At 40.7% G+C, this 17,454-nt stretch overlaps 1 protein-coding gene across 5 annotated transcripts in view; it reads right to left on the bottom strand.

The window, feature by feature from the left end:
• Window positions 1–17,454, bottom strand: part of LOC123750434 (serine/threonine-protein phosphatase 4 regulatory subunit 1) — a 365,399-nt gene that overhangs the window by 25,181 nt on the left and 322,764 nt on the right. For all 5 annotated transcript variants that reach the window (XM_069311602.1, XM_069311603.1, XM_069311604.1 and 2 more), the window contains one exon: window positions 9,163–9,333. In XM_069311602.1, coding sequence (XP_069167703.1) covers window positions 9,163–9,333 — 171 coding nt within the window. The remainder of the gene's footprint in view (window positions 1–9,162; window positions 9,334–17,454) is intronic.

Genomic DNA, 17,454 nt, shown 5'->3' with positions numbered 1-17,454 from the left:
CTCCACTGTTTTTGTGCCCCTATGGTGCAAGTATTAGAATTAAATCCACTCCAAAGTATTTTTCTTCTTCGAACTCTTGTATGAGCAGAGTGGGTCAACAGTCACACTATGATGGTGGGATGTGTGTTGTATGGGCTTCTAGCCCATACAACACACATCCCACCATCTCTAGCCCATGTCAGTGACGCTTTAATCTTTCATCATCATCACCTATCTCTAGCCCATGTCAGGGCGCCTGACAGCTGGGTGGAGAGTGCTTCGGATTCATAGTCCTGAGATCCCGGGTTCGATCCTGGTGGAAGCGGAGACAAATGGGCAAAAATGTTTCTTTCACCCTGTTGCCCCTGTTACCTAGCAGTAAATAGGTACCTGGGAATTAAGACAGCTGTTAAGGGCTGCTTCTTGGGGTGGGGGGGTAAACAAAAAGGAGGCCTGGTCGAGGACCGGGCGGTGGGGACGCTAAGCCCCGAAATCATCTCAAGATAATCTCAAGATAGCCCTACTATAATGTTAATAGGATGCATGCTGACCAAGTTCACAACCACACTGACGACAATAGGTTGCTTGACGGGTGGGTTCATGGTAAAAATGTACCAAGGTATTGCTATCAGTGGTGTCATCTAGTTTCTGCAGGATGGGTATCAATAAAATATTAGCCAATACTTCTGATGCCTTTTATTTCTAAAGGTGGGTCCAGGAAGAGATGATTTCTACGTGTTAGCAGGATTGATGACTGTCTTTTCTGCACAGTCCATTTTAACACAGTTTCATTTAACCAATTCTGCAGGATTAGCTGTGCTATGATTATAGAGGTTACTAATTTACCATTATCATTTACATACCCTGTGATAAAGAAAAGAATTGTTACAGCATTTCTTAAGTTCTAACATTTAAAGAAAAATATTAAATACAGTATTAGTATCAGAGAATTGGTCTTTTTAAAGCATAGGACAATCAGTATTAGTATCTGGTAATAAGGTAGCAGCAGTATCAATTTTTGGGGGTATTAGTATTGCTCTAGTCAACAGCTACACTACAAAGCAAAGATTCAGGTTTAATGAGTGGGCTCAGTCACACAAGGCTATGAGTGATGAGTGGTCTCAACCACAAAACACTGCAGGGGTATTGTCTTGATTGGGCCCACAGCTACTTGCCACACACAAGTGTTAATTTGCCAATAGCAAATTGATGCTGTGTGGGGATGGGCCATAGTCACACAATACTGTGGGTTATATATACTGAAAATAAGCTCTTGGCCACACCACAAAACAGTAGAAAAGTACGTCTTGAGTGGGCCCACAAGCCAAAGCCACAACTCTAAAAGCATGGTCGGGAGGGTGGGAGAGGGGGGAGGGATCCATGGCCCATGAGGTCTATCCCAGCAGCAGCAGCAGTGAGGAGCAGGCCAGGATGCGTATGATGGATCAATACGGCCACTTGAGTGTACCACGCACACACATGCGCGACACCCGGCCCCATGCTCCCTCTTGTACCCCCCATACTTCCCTCCCTCCCCTCCTTTCCCCTCTTTTTTTTTCCATCCAACCCACTCGAATCTCCTTGCAGACTCTTTCTGCCACCTTCTTACAGCTTTGCATAAGCTAAAAGCTGTTAATAGTAAGTTAGTAGTATTGACAGGGAGGTTTCCAGGATAATTTAAGAGAGGCTCTCAGCCACTAGATTTGCACGCGAGCACCTTTGCCTCCCCCTAACCCCGACCAACCCGAACATTTCCACTCATCATACGCACCAACTAAATACCTAATGAATGAATTTATCCTCTCATTAAGCTCTAGCCTACTCATCATCCCCTAGTAAAAAATTATTATTATTCACACACACAGCTACGAGGAGAGCTATAGGAACTAACCCTCATATCGCTGGAAGAGTTAGGGAAGACATCATCACCACATAGAAGATTCTCAGAGGAATTTATATGGTAGATAAAGAGTTTATTTAACACAGGGGACACAGCTGGAAATTGAGTAGCCAAATGAGCCAAAGTCATTAGAAAGAACTTTTTTTTAGTGTCAAGAGTAGTTAAAAAGTATAATGCATTTGGTAGTGATGTGGTGGAGGTAGACTCCATACAAAGTTTCAAATATAGATATGATATAGCCCAGTATGCTCAGGAATCTGTACACCAGTTGATTGACAGTTGAGAGGTGGGACCAAAAAGGCCGAGCTCAACCTCCGCAAGCTCAACTAGGCGATTACACAAATGCAACAACTGTCCTGTTGGACATTAAATATGCTTTGCGATATAATCTATTAGAGAATGGGGACAGTGAAATGGTTGATAAACTATTTCAAGAGAGGTCACTATGGGGAACTTAGAAAAAAATTTCATGGGTATAATTGGACAGACTTGTTGCTAGGCAAGGAAGTAAATGAGATGTATGCCAAATTTTGCATAATATATGATGAAGGCCAATAGGGCGCCTGACAGCGCCTTGGATTCGTAGTCTTGAGGATTCGGGTTCGATCCCCGTTGGAGGTGAAGACAAATGGGCAAAATGTTTCTTTCACCCTGATGCCCATTACCTAGCAGTAAATAGGTACCTGGGAGTTAGACAGCTGCTACAGGCTGCTTCCTGGGGGTGGAGGCCTGATTGAGGGCTGGGCCACGGGGACAATAAGCCCCGAAATCATCTCAATATTACCTCACGATAGAAGGAGGACACAAAAATATTCATACCAAAACAGAGATGCAGACCTAGGAAACAGGGTTGGTTCAACAGAAATTATAAGAGGGGCCAGAGATCAAAAGACACAAGTATGGAATCAATATAAGAGGAGGCCAAACCCCAAACAAACCAGTGATATAAATATGCGAGAAACAAGTACACAACAGTAAGAAGAGTGACCAGAGAGGAACTTTGAGAACAGTATAGTAGACGAATGTAAATCAAATCCAGACCTTTTCTATAAATTCATTAAAAGCAAGCTGCAGGAAAAGGATATTATTCAGAGGTTGAAAATGGGAGACAGATTCATGGAAAATGAAAAGGAAATGTGTGAAACATTAAACAGAGTTCCAAAATGTGTTTGTACAAAAATAAATCTTCAGGGAACTAGACACAATAAGAATTCCAGAGAACAACATAACACATAGAGGTGTCTAGAGACAAAGTTAAAAAAATGCTCAAGGAGCTAAGTCAGAATAAAACAGTTGGTCCAGATGGAGTTTCACCATTGGTTCTCAAAGAATGTGCATCTGAGCTCAGCATTTAGCTTCAGCTGATTTTCCAGGTATCCCTGTGTACAGGAGTTATAGCAGATGTGTGGAAAAAGACTAACATAGTTGCAATCTACAAAATTGGAGAGGGGGAAGCTGGGGATGGGGGAAGCTGGGGACATGGGGGAAGAGTGAACACACAGAGGGGGGAGAGGGGACACGCGAAGGGGGAGGGGGGAGGACACGCAGAGGGGGGGAGAGGGGGACACGCGAAGGGGGGGGGAGGGACACGCAGAGGGGGGAGAGGGGAACACGCAGAGGAGGGGGACACGCAGGGGAGGGGGAGAGGAGGACACGCAGGGGAGGGGGAGAGGGGGACACGCAGGGGAGGGGGAGAGGGGGACACGCAGGGGAGGGGGAGAGGGGGACACGCAGGGGAGGGGGAGAGGGGGACACGCAGGGGAGGGGGAGAGGGGGACACGCAGGGGAGGGGGAGAGGGGGACACGCAGGGGAGGGGGAGAGGGGGACACGCAGGGGAGGGGGAGAGGGGGACACGCAGGGGAGGGGGAGAGGGGACACGCAGGGGAGGGGGAGAGGGGGACACGCAGGGGAGGGGGAGAGGGGGACACGCAGGGGAGTGGGGAGAGGGGACACGCAGGGGAGGGGGAGAGGGGACACGCAGGGGAGGGGGAGAGGGGACACGCAGGGGAGGGGGAGAGGGGACACGCAGGGGAGGGGGAGAGGGGACACGCAGGGGAGGGAGAGAGGGGACACGCAGGGGAGGGGAGAGAGGGGACACGCAGGGGAGGGAGAGAGGGGACACGCAGGGGAGGGAGAGAGGGGACACGCAGGGGAGGGAGAGAGGGGACACGCAGGGGAGGGAGAGAGGGGGACACGCAGGGGAGGGAGAGAGGGGGACACGCAGGGGAGGGAGAGAGGGGGACACGCAGGGGAGGGAGAGAGGGGACACGCAGGGGAGGGAGAGAGGGGACACGCAGGGGAGGGAGAGAGGGGACACGCAGGGGAGGGAGAGAGGGGACACGCAGGGGAGGGAGAGAGGGGACACGCAGGGGAGGGAGAGAGGGGACACGCAGGGGAGGGAGAGAGGGGACACGCAGGGGAGGGAGAGAGGGGACACGCAGGGGAGGGAGAGAGGGGACACGCAGAGGAGGGAGAGAGGGGACACGCAGGGGAGGGAGAGAGGGGACACGCAGGGAGGGAGAGAGGGGACACGCAGGAGAGGGAGAGAGGGGACACGCAGGGGAGGGAGAGCAAGGGACACGCAGGGGAGGGAGAGCAAGGGACACGCAGGGGAGGGAGAGAGGGTACACGCAGGGGAGGGAGAGAGGGGACACGCAGGGGAGGGAGAGGGGGACACGCAGGGGGGGGAGAGGGGACACGCAGAGGGGGGGGAGAGAGGGGACACGCAGGGGGGGGGAGGGGACACGCAGGGGGGGGAGGGGACACGCAGGGGGGAGGGGACACGCAGGGGGGGAGAAGGGGACACGCTGGGGGGGAGAAGGGGACATGCAGGGGGGGGAAGAGGGGATGCGCGGAGGGGGGGATCACACGGAGAGGGGAGTGGGGGGACAGGCAAAGGGGGGACAGGCAAAGGGGGGAGAGGGGGACAGGCAGAGGGGAAGAGGGGCAGTTGAGGGAGAGAGGAGTGGCAAAAGGGGGGGGGGGTATTGGGGAAGAGTGAAGGGGGGGATAGGGAGAGGTTGAAGGAAAAAAAATGGTGAAAGTGGGAGAGGGGAGGGACAAAGATAGGAGAAGGGAGGGGAGAAGGGGAGGGAGGGAGTTGGTGGTAGTAGAGGGGAGGAGATGGGAGGGGGGGCAGGGAGAATATAGGAGAGGGGAGGAGGAGAGGGGGGAGGAGGAGAGGGGAGGAGGAGAGGGGAGGGGTGTGGGCAGAGGGGTGTGGGTGGTGGGTGGAGGTGAGAAGAGAGGAGGGGGGGGGGGAGAAAGAGAGAGGAGAGGAGGGGAGGAGTTGGGAGAGAGGAGGGGAGGAGTGGGGAGAGAGGAGGGGAGGAGGAGGGGAGAGGAAGGGCAGAGGAGGGGGAGAGGAAGGGCAGAGGAGGGGGAGAGGAAGGGAGAAGGAGAGTTGGGGCGGAGAAGGAAAGGAGGGGCAGAGAAGGGGGGTAGGGGAGTGGGAGAGGTGATGGGTGGTGAGGGGATGAGTAGTGGGGGGAGGGGGGGACTGGCAGAGAGGGAGATGGGGAGGCAGAGGGAAAGAGTGGGGAGGGGGAGGGAGAAGGGAAGGGGGGAGACCGAGCAGAAGCAGTGTGTGAGGCTTGCAACACCTGCCTTCATGTGTGTGTGTGAGTGTGTGTACTCTCATGTGTAGACTGCCCCTGGCGAGCACCATGTACGTGTGTATGCGTGTATCAAGTGGTGGTGTGTGCGCGCCTGTTGCCTTAAAGCTGGCCACCTCGGCCACCCGCGGCTCCCCCTTTGATCCCATGCGCTCACCATGCCGCCTCACACTCCTCCACCTCCAATTCTCTCGCCACTTTTCACTCTACTTGTTCTTTAACCCCCCCCCCCCAGCTCCTTGTGGTGGTTGTGCAGGTAGCCCTAAGACCATGCTGGCTGTGGCTTTAGTTCTGTAGGCTGTGCTGGGCTCACAACTGGGAATATTATGTTCCCAGTTCTGGAGATCCTGCCAGGTTTATATAGGGGGGGACGGGACAAAGCTTAACTATACTGTATAGTGTAAAATATTTAAAAATCACGTTATTTTAATATTTTTTATCCAAATTTGTGCAAGTACCTCATTTTTATCCCCATACAAGTAAGAAATCATTCTAGAGCAAATTTTTGCAAGTTTAAAAGTAGTTTATAGCAGAAACCTTACCTTATAGCGTTGGTAAAGATTTGAGTGCAGTACATATTAAAACGTACATATCTAAACACAACTCAATCAGAAATATGCTACCTAGTGTGATAAATATGCTTGTGTGTGTCAGATGCATTACACTGGTGCTTTCCAGCCTTTGTCTAGGATTTCTCTCCTGTCACACCAGAATGTTTGGAGCACTGTTGCTTTGACAAGATGGGGGGGGATATCTAGGTCTAGTTCAATTTATGCTAATTTAGCTACTATGTTTGTGTCATTGATAAATTGAGTTATCTTTGTGCAAGATGGTATCTATACAAAAGACATTCAATAGTCTAAACCTCCTTCAGACTATCCAGACCCGGTGGTCTCTGTATATGGTGGATTGCTGTTCTGTAGACAATGCATTTAGGTTCTGTAATCATTGATGTCCATTAGGGTATCAGGGAAGGGCTCTGGACACCTTCCCCCTCTCCTGTAGGCTAGCTCATCCTATTCTCAAATGAGCTATACACATCCTGCTGTAAAAATTCAATCTTAAATTTTCATAGGTTTGCCTAACTTGTTGACTTCAGTAGTTTTGTATGTAATTTTGATGAACTTTTTGTACAATATAGTTTAAAAGGTACTACAAATTTACAACTTTTTCTAAATTTCAGATCCTTAATTTTTAATATTTTAAATTACAAATAGTTTTGACCAAAATCATAATTTTTTTATCAGTTTGGAAAGATAATTAAATTTAAGTGTAACTTTTAATTTAAACATTTTAGCTTTCCAATGCCATCATATTAATGACTTTGCAATAATAATGTGTCCCAGAGTTTATCTTCACGAACGTGGGAAAGTTGAGATGAATGCAGTTTAAAAAATGTTTACCCTCAATTTATGGATAACTTCAAGGGGGTTTAGGCAAGATCATATAAAGCACATTTGAGCTTGCAAATAAATTAGGTATTGAGCTCTTGGAAGTTATTCAATTGAAGATAGCAAATGGAAAATAATAAAAAGATTGAGCATAATTTCATGAAATCCTACTTAAAGAAAAAGTCTAATCCACATCTACAGCTGCCAGTGAAAAAGATAGGAGCTACCATCACCACCTTCCCACACAACTCCACAAAAATCTCATAACGCTGCCAACGTACCTTTCTATAACATCTACAGCATCCAGTAATAACGAAGATCACCAAGCAATCTGCTTGGTGATCAACCAAGCCATTATATTATATTCTACTATCTCTTCTAGTAATTAGACCTTCTCACTCTTCTAGTATCAAGCTCTAGTAGTATTAAAGGCAGCTCCAGCATGCAAGGCAAATGATAAATTTTTGTTTGATTATTTTTTCCTTTAACCCTTAGACCGCGCATATTACTGCGAATATTGGGGGCCTAGTAGCGAAAAATATTCAAATTATGTAAAAATAACTTAAAAATGTTAAACAAATCTCCAACTCATTGGCTTCAGCTTCGTGAAACTATCAAAATATTTTCAAAAATTGATTTTAGAAATTTTTTTGTAAAATAAAAATGATTTGTTAAGGAGAACAGCTGCTAATAACTGGAACTGAAGGATTATACAGTAATAAAGAGATGCAAGCACCTGGCCTATGCTCACAGAACAACAATAGTAGTAAGAAGTGTCCACAAAGTGGATATGCAGCTGGTGCCTTTATATCACTGCTGAGTAATACATTATAACACAAATAATAATGAATAACTATGTTAATATGATCTGTTTAGTTATATATCATATAAATACATTGTCCAATGTCAATACATGTTACTTTCATTAATGTCTCAAAAATACTTTTTTTAGTGGAAATTTTTTTTTTTAAGATTTTAGTTTTTTCTCCTTTGTTTATAATCTGATTTTGTTGTAACTTTTACATCCTGGAGAATGCATATGTTTCCCTAACTATGTGAAGATAAAATTAAATTAGTCAACAAATAAATCAGTCACAACTCGCAAAACTTGGGACTTTTAATTTTGTTTGGGCTTATTTTTTCTCTGATTTCAAAATATTTTCTTTGTCTCTTTAGGTTGTTTTGATGATTAGGGACCATATTAGGGCTTTTTCACTTATATAAAGTATACCCTAAATATATCCCCTAAATCATTATATTTATTATAATTATCTCTATATTTTGTGTTTTTTTTTTTCTTGACTTCATTTCAACACATATTGACCTACAACTTTCACATATTCGAGTACGAATGCCAAACAATGTTTATTAAAACATACAATTAAATCAACGAATTAAAACTACCATTATTCATTGTTGATAACTTCAACTTCAATTATCTCTGAAACCAGAGTTTCAACTTTGAGTGGCTTCTAAAATTCCAGTTATTAACAGATTCTCACTATTTTTTGAAATATTGCGTGCTCAGCTGTCTGTTCTACAATCCCATCAGAATGAATTTTTCATAAACTTTATATATATGGAGTTATAATTTGTTTTGGTCTTAATTTGCCGCATATTTCAAATGCCCTATTAACGATTTTTTTATATGAAAACCTATATTCTAATTGATGAAAATGAAGATCATATGCTATTCTGAGAGAATAACAACATTAAATGAACACTTAATGATAGTTCATACTTTTTATTCTGAATTTAAAATCTGAAGTTTTCAAAGTTCAATTTTAAAATTAATTTTGATTCTCTTGTTTTTCAAGTTACGCTGTGATCATTTAGACAAAATTGGAGCATTTGCCTAGTTGATTATGCAAAAAAAATTGGAAGGTGTTTGTGTAAGTTTTAAAAATTCATGTTAAATTATTTTTTGTCAAATCATATATGTATATATTGCTCGGTCTAAGTTAATAACCATATATGCTCAACAGGCTGATCAAGGATCCTAACCTCCCTTAATAACAGGTATTGTACTGTACCTGTAGCAAATAACAGTCTGCATGCCAAATAACTGCCTTTCAAGCATTCTAAAGAATGCATCCTATTTTCAAGCTGCTGTTCAGTACTCCAGTTCTTAACTCTTTACTATACTGTACATACTTATTCCAATTCCAATAATTTCTAATTTCAATAATAAAAATGTACATATTTAAAAACATAAAAAATCCTGCATTATATCATTTTGTAAACACAACAATACAAATACTTGTCAATTGTACTCACCAAACTATCCTCAGTTGGCTCAGTACCAACTACACTGCAGAAGTCACCAAAGTTAGATGCACACACTTTGCGAACTTGAAAGAGCGCATCTGAGCACAGGCAAGTGAACCTATCCAAGAAAAGTTGTTCCGTCATCTCTCTCCCAATCAGTGGTGCCATCTTGGACATGAGCTGCAGTACACATAAATGAATGATGCAATCAATGAGTTGTTTGCAGGAGTGGGATAGCACACAATATTGAAAATAAGAAGTACTGTATTAAGGATAAATTACAATTAATAATTATCACTTTAGCATTCCAATGACATGTTTTGCCATCACAGCAATTTTCTGTAAGCATCTGTTAATGCTAAAATGTATCTCTTGATCTCAGAATTGGTTAAGAAAGTGATTTTCTGGAATCAATTTGCATTTTCATGACAAAACTTTTGAAATACAAGAACCCAGTGTAGACAGATTATCAGGGAGGACCAACTAGAGATCACCTCAGCAAACCATTACTAAAGATGATAATTGCTCTTGCCTATTTTTTTTATTTATATATACAAGAGTTCTTACATTCTAGTACACGGGGTCCACGGCGACCATTTGTATTTTCTACTTACTATACAAATTACTTAACGAAAATAATGTTCAACATTTTTTTACAGAATCTACAAACCAATCATGTACACACATTCATTGTTTTTTAACACTGAAAAACAAATTACAAATGTTGGAATGTGTACACAGTGTATTTATATTTTCAGCATTGCCACACAGTATATTATCAATACGGTAGATGCCATTTATTTAGCATCTATTCTCTAGAACAGTCATTAGCAAAATTGTTTATATTAAACTTATGGCTACAGTGTAATCCAAAAATAACGTTGAAACAAGTGTAAACTTCTAAAGCATCACTGAAAGGGGCCCCAAGATGACCGGAATGTTTATATACAAGTGTGAAACAAGAGGTCTGAGTGCTCAAGTGTTGAGCTTATTTACCAGAATACATAAAAAGGCTACTTTTTAATTAATGATAATGATACGAGTACAATTTTCAGTGTAAGGAATAATCATTAGCCTATTTTGCAATTTCCCTATCAGTACCGAGCCCAATTATGTACTTGACTAATTTCAGTGATTTGGTAGAGGAATAAAATAATGAAATTACACAAACATGTTGACAAATAAAGCAGTTTTTTATGCAAAGTATTCCTGGGTATGTAATATATGTTTAGACCTGATTTAGATTTCATGTCACTCTGATATTCTCCATCTTGATTTAATATTTACATGAATACCTGTATATGAATAGACGGAGTAAACAGGCCACAATAAGGATTAGATACTTTGTAAAATCCTGGAAATTTAAGGAAGGGAGGAGGAACATTGTTAATTCAGGATTTGTAGTAAAGATAAAGAGTTCTACAAAATCTGAAGTTTCAAATGAGTTTTAAAGTGCAGAACATTGGGAAATATAAACAAACATGTTTTCCATATACATTACAGTATGTTAGACCTAAACTGAATGATGAGGCTATGGTATGGCACCCATACCTGAAGAAATGTATAAGCATAACAGAAAAGTTAAAAAATACATGCAATGATACAGATTTCAGAATGAAGAAATATGGGCAATGAGAAAAGACTGAAGGTTGGAATATGCCCAAATTAAAAGACCAGAATAAATAAGCTACAATAACCACATACAAGTTGGAAAAAAGAAAGAATTCTGAGAGGAGTTCTACTCCCAAAGCCCACCCCGAACCAGGATTGACTTGTGACAGCTTGGTCCAACAAGCTGTTGCTTGGAGCAGCCCGCAAGCCCACATATCCACCACAGCCCGGTTGGTCCGGCACTCCTTGGAGAAAATGATCTAGTTCTCTCTTGAAGATGTCCACGGTTGTTCCGGCAATATTTCTTGTACTCGCTGGGAGGGTGTTGAACGTTGACCCGGTTGAGATCTTCTTTGTGCATCAGACAGGTGCTTGCATCTCTTTATTACAGCATTATCTATCAGTTCCAGTTAGTAGGACCCATTCTCCTTATCAACAAAATTAAAAAAAAAAAAAAATTCTTCTAAAATCAATTTCCGAAAATATTTTTATGAAAGTTTCACGACGATGAAAACTAAGTTGGAAATTTGTTAAACATTTTTACGTAAAACAAAGTAATTTTTACATAATTCAAATATTTTTCACTTCCTTGCCCCTTTTGCCGAGCAGTTTGTATGGGTTAAAGAACCAGCACAAGGTAGACATTAAGGTAAGTAGGGGTTTATGTCATTGATTTACAACAGAGGGTCCCAGGCTCAATTCTCACATTAAAACAAAGTTTGGGCAATATTTTCATTCACCTGATACATCTGTTCCCCACGTAACTGGGCCTAGGGGCACTTCAAGTCTAACAGACTTCCTGTCACTGCCTATGGGAAACCACAAGGTCAACCATCTCAAAGGTGGGGTTCAATTAAACTTTCAAAATGATCATACATCAAATGGTAAAGGACACTTTCTCATTTGAATGTGCTTGTTCAGGCAATTATCTTTTCATAATTCTTACAGGTTCAAGAAAAGCAGTTGGGAACTACACAAGTCATACATTGACTAAGTATTGGTATATGTAATTCTTTGGAAAAGGGGGGAGGGGATATGGTATGAATAGCAGTGACTACCTGGTTCAAGAATGACATCAACACCAAGGCATTTATGATGTCAAGACAAGATTTTATGTGAAACCCACTACTGTATCTTAAAGAAATAGTTCTTAAATGGAAGAACAAAATATTTTTAGTGATACAAATTTTTGGTTTGACTATGTATATTATACCAAGTTACTTTATACAAATGTTTGAAACCTGTTGAAGCCTAATTCAAAATCCTGAATACAAAATTCTCAAGCAAGTACTGTACAGCAATTTCAATGATTTGCAAACAAAAATAATGGAACAGGTTATACAGTATAATTTACAGCTTATTATGCATACTGTACATAATTTGCCATCTGTTTCTGAAAATTACAATGTCAAGAAATTCAAGTTAGTTGACATATGAGGCATGTATGATAGATGATGTATGAAACACAATAACACCATAATATCAGTATACATTGGAAGTAGTTATTATACACTGAAAGTATAAGAGTACCTTAGTATGTTGCTGCTAGCCTACAATCAGATGATATGTAAAGCAGTACCGCTCATCAAAGCTGGCTGTGATATGACATTATCCACACATCACATCCACTCTGACAAGTGGCACCACATACAACCTCCACCTAATGCATGTTCAGAGTTCAAACAAGAAAATATTCCATACACAGTACTACCTTGCACAAATCCTTGCTTTATTATTACATAATCTTATTGTCAACTTTGAGCATACTGAATTACCATAAGTCAATTTTTGTTTTTATTTATTAGTACTGTATTGTGTAGTGGCAAAAAGAGACACCTACAATGATAGTGGAGTCTGTTGAAATCATTTACATGATTTGTGATTTAATATTGTATGCAATAGTTTATGGTATAAATTACATGTTGGTTTGTAGTACATTATGGTGAAATAGTTCAGTATGGATAACAAAGACAAGATGTGCTACGACAAAATAAAGTGACATTGCGATAACTCGTAATATTGGTAAATCACATACATTTGCCTTCTCTGTCTTTCTTAGAGAGAGATGGAGGTGGGGGGGTCATAGAAGTAGGGTGATATCCATGCTGATTCACTTCCATTTTGTTTAGTTACCATTATGTCAACATTCAGATTAACTAATCTTTACATTAAGTTTTTTCTGTAGACAAAATATATATATTTAATATAGCATTCATATTTGTAGTAAAACTAAGAGTTCACCAGAAAACCTGGCAGGTAAGTATAGGTTTTGAAGCCATTCCTCCAATAGGGTCAAAAACCTATTTTACATCATCCTCTTGTTGCTGGGGAACTAATTTTATGTCTTCCTTTCCTTGCTAGTAAACTAATTTTGCATCTTCCTTTCCTTGCTGGGAACTTATTTTATATCTTCATTTTCTTGTTGGGGAATTCATTTTACACCAAATTTTCTTAAGTGCATATGCTGAAAATACTTCTTCAAAGACAAAGACATTTATTGTCAACAAGTAGAAAAGGAGCTGAGGACATTAAATGGCCTGTGTGTGTGCATCCATACTAACAAGCAAGGGGGTGGGCAGATTTTGTTTCAGAATTGTAGCCTTTTTTTTAATTGTATAAAATAGGAAGTTGGAAATTAAAAAAAAATTAATAATGATGTATGCATACATTATATTTATACAGTACTGTACTTACAAATAGGACGTGTTCCGAGAACGTGCTTGCAAGGCTGAACTCTATCTGAACATCTGAACTTAAAGCCAGATTTCCTATAGGTGCAATGCTATGATTGAGATGCATTCACCTCATTTCCAAGTAGTGCATACAACTCATTTTCCAATTAAAGGCCTGTTGATGAGTTGTAGTTAGCAGTGTGTTCTCTAACATGCTGGGCCTACTACGGTCCTAGTTCAAAACCACGTCAATTTGTGTTCAGTTTTCTGTTTTCTTTCCAGGGTGATGACAGTTATAATTTACCGTCTTCCTGGTCTTGTAATTTCCCTTTCCTTGCCAGGTTCAGCTTCCTTTCTGTGTTGTGCTCACGGACTATTAGTCACTGTTTTGGTTAACTGTTAACCCCCCTCCCTTGCTGAGCACATTTGGTTAGTCTTGTCCCCTTTTTAATTCTGGGGTCATGTCTACATTGGTCTCTAGCATTTCCCGTAGGTGTGATACCTGCTTGATTTTGGATTTATGAGGTTCCCCATTGGTCCTCAATTGCCCCTGCTCTTCCTACGCCTGGCAATACAAGGATAAGAGGGAGAAGGGAAAGAGAAAAAAGATTGAAACCACCACATTCAAACTTGAGTTTGTGTTATTAAATAATTACTTTGTTATTTCCTTAAAGAAAAAAAACACATTTCTGTTTTAGCCACCATGGTCACATTTACCAAAACCCATCACACAATATGTGAACACAACATCCAGTCATATCATTCTCAAGATTTTATTGGTGGTAAACATGAATCCAATACTGGCCCTACAGCGTGTGATTTTAGGTATCTTGTAGTGCACAATTTTAACAATCATCATGATGCATGATATGGTAACATTTACTTGGTGCTGGATATAAACTGTGGTGAAAACTTGGAAGAGCATCAAATACAGTATGATATAACTGCTGAAGCCTGTAATACCTTGCAAAATTAAATTTGTAAAAGATATAGTAAACAAAAAAATAAATACAAGTGCTAGAAAGCAATGGTGAGTAGACAATAACGTATAAAGATACACACACATGAAAGTTGACCAAGGGTTTAACCGAAATGAGTTTGCTGTGGCGAGGCAATGGTGATAGGGCAGTGAAGAAATTAAAAAAACATGTCTGAAGCAAAAATAAAAATTATGCATAGGTGGTGTTGGTGACAATTGTGGTGGTGCAGGTGAAGGTGTAACTTCGCTGGTCTGGTGTTGGGTCCTCGCTCATCAAAGCTGGCTGTGATATGAAAGACAGGAAAACACATACAACAGCCACTTTGTGAGACAGGACTCACACAACTTCTGCACTAAACCCACCACAAACCCCTACTCATTAATGCATTCAACACAAGAGCATTAATTTACTTTCTCATTACACTAGTTATACAGTATTACAAATTAAAATAATTTAAAAAGAAGGCTTTATGTAATACATTTTTATTTAATGTTATAATTTCAAATCATTTTCTTTAAACTACTGATAATTAAAGTTCCAAATTATTATGAATTTTGACTTCAGTTCATGTGCAAATCAGAAACCCTATGGAGGTTACATTTTCAATTAACATTAATTTCATGGTTGTTAAAACAGATGTACACTAGCCAAGCTACTTTCATTTTTCCTTCCATTCTGCCCTTCACCAGATGGCTTCAAGTCACCAGTGCATGTCTATCATAAAAGACATAAGACACACACATCACTTCCCCTTGATCCTTAAAATGCATTAATCATATGGTGATCCCCGGGGTAATGCTGATGGATTATCTGTATCATTTGAGTTTGAATTTATTATTTGCATAATAAAAACCATCTGGTTTTTATTATGCAAATATGGTTATAATACAGCACTTCTATATGGATGTACTTTAGTTAACCTTGACCCATGAAAAACTCCTATAATTTTTAACGGCTTACTATAGATGAAGTTATTTTGTATCACTAGCAAGGCAGTCATCAAATCACAATTTAGTGTTTTCCACCAATGCTTTAATCTATTTCTGGACAACATTACCAGACAGAACGAGGCAAAGGAGTTGGTTGCAAGAGAATTCCTTTGAGCTGTGTCAAGAACAGATTTAAAAGCAATACTATATATGTGTACATATTACATCGTATGCTATACTGTACACAGTACTCAATCATGTGCCAATTATGTGCATGGTGAACTAGCAATGTTATACCGCTACAGCCCAAGGACCAAATGACCTTGACTCGGCCATCTCTTGGTATGCACGAAACCCAAAAATACTTTTTTCCCCAATTTTCCATTCTTAATGCATGCAAATATATAATTTTATATACATTTTTTACACACACAGGCAGAGAAGGTGCCTTTGGTTATAGCTGCCCTTCAGGGGTTAATGTCCTTCAGGAAAAACAGCATTAAATTAGAAATTTGTCCATGAAAAATTGATCGTTAAGATTTCATCTTGCTCTCCCTATCAGCTTGATACTATACTGTACAGAATGTATATTTTCCATGCTATTAAAGATTACTGGGTATATATGGTACTGTATTGTACTTTACAGTTCTAAACCCCATAAATCATTATTTTTATTTATTTCAGAATACTACACGTATTGTGTACTCACCTGCTTGTCTATGGGAGATACATAAAGTGGGTTTGGGGTGCTACCATCTTTACGTAACTTTGAGGGTGGAGAGGAGGGGCGGAGGTTTTTATATTGGTCCACCAAGTTTCACCTCTTTGCACAATGTCTGTAGTACAGTGAATGCCAGGATTAACTCCTGCCCTTAGGAGGGTGTATAACCTGGGAATTGCCTGTAAATGATACAGATAACTCTTCCTCCTGGTCTCACAGTCAGGCTTTCCTGGCGATTGCCTGGTCTATAAGGTTGTTTGTCTTTGTAACCCGTAAACACACACAGTTATCACAGCCAGGCTAATCTAACACCTGCAGATATTGGTCAAGTTCCTGCTTGAAAGCTTCTGCAATTGTTCCAGAGTCGTGGACCTTAGATAAGTACTGTATGTAGTTATCAAAAGAAGGCACCAAGACAGGGGGCACCTTAGCTAATTAGACTGTTCTCTAGTGATTATAGTGCCACAACTTTTCCTTTAATTTTACACTTCCTAACATTCTCTTTCATTCCAATATATTGTACTGTAATTGTATTGGATAGTTTTGGAAGTTGATCTTACAGTGCTTCTCATGATGGTGAGATGTATCTCGTTTCTTTTGCAAGGAGTAAAATTGTTGTGCTTTGAGGTACAGTAATCCCAGGAGTTTAGTGTAAAGTATCACTGAATATTTTCTAGTAATGATATCTTGCCTGTCTTGAAAGCAAAATGTGAGGAACGATCAATATTCCATACGAGATGCATTGTGGCATCCCTTGTTTAAAATTTTCTCTTTATCCATCATTGGATAAAGAGATTCTCCTGACTTCTGTTGCGTTAACTTTATATTAGCTCTCTCTAAATATTTGGTATTTTGACATTACTATGCCAAGGTCTTTGACTTGGTTGCTCCTTTCTTTGAGATCTGTTTTATATCATACCTGGAGAGGGTTCTGAGAGTTGTTCTACTCCTCGAGCCCAGCCCAAGGCCAGGCTCGACTATGTACGCTCGGCTCATTTTTTTTAAATGTTAATATTTCTATATCTAGGTATAGAAAGCTTCTGTACTATAGTTGGAACTTGTCACTATTGAATATCATTATTTTCCATTGCCAATGGGAAGACCTGCGAGACATCTTTTTTTTTTTTTTTTGTGTGTGTATGTGTGTCTCTTCCACCAAGCAAATTTTCATAATTACTTTGGCATCGTCAGCAAAGGACGACACAAAACTGTGGGTTGTATTCCTGTCTATGTCTTGCACGAGGAGGATGAAAAGGAGCAACATTGCAAGGACCACACCTTGTGGGATAAGTTTTGAATGGCACTTAAACTGGATGATTTTACTATTTACTGCAACTATTTGCAAACCACGTAAATTCCTGAAACTTGCAACATTAACAACAAGAGGA

Source organism: Procambarus clarkii, chromosome 70 (assembly GCF_040958095.1).
Source record: "Procambarus clarkii isolate CNS0578487 chromosome 70, FALCON_Pclarkii_2.0, whole genome shotgun sequence".
Taxonomy (NCBI): Eukaryota; Metazoa; Arthropoda; class Malacostraca; order Decapoda; family Cambaridae; genus Procambarus; species Procambarus clarkii.
The sequence above is the reverse complement of the archived record's forward strand: the minus strand, read 5'-3'. Positions and strand labels throughout refer to the sequence as shown.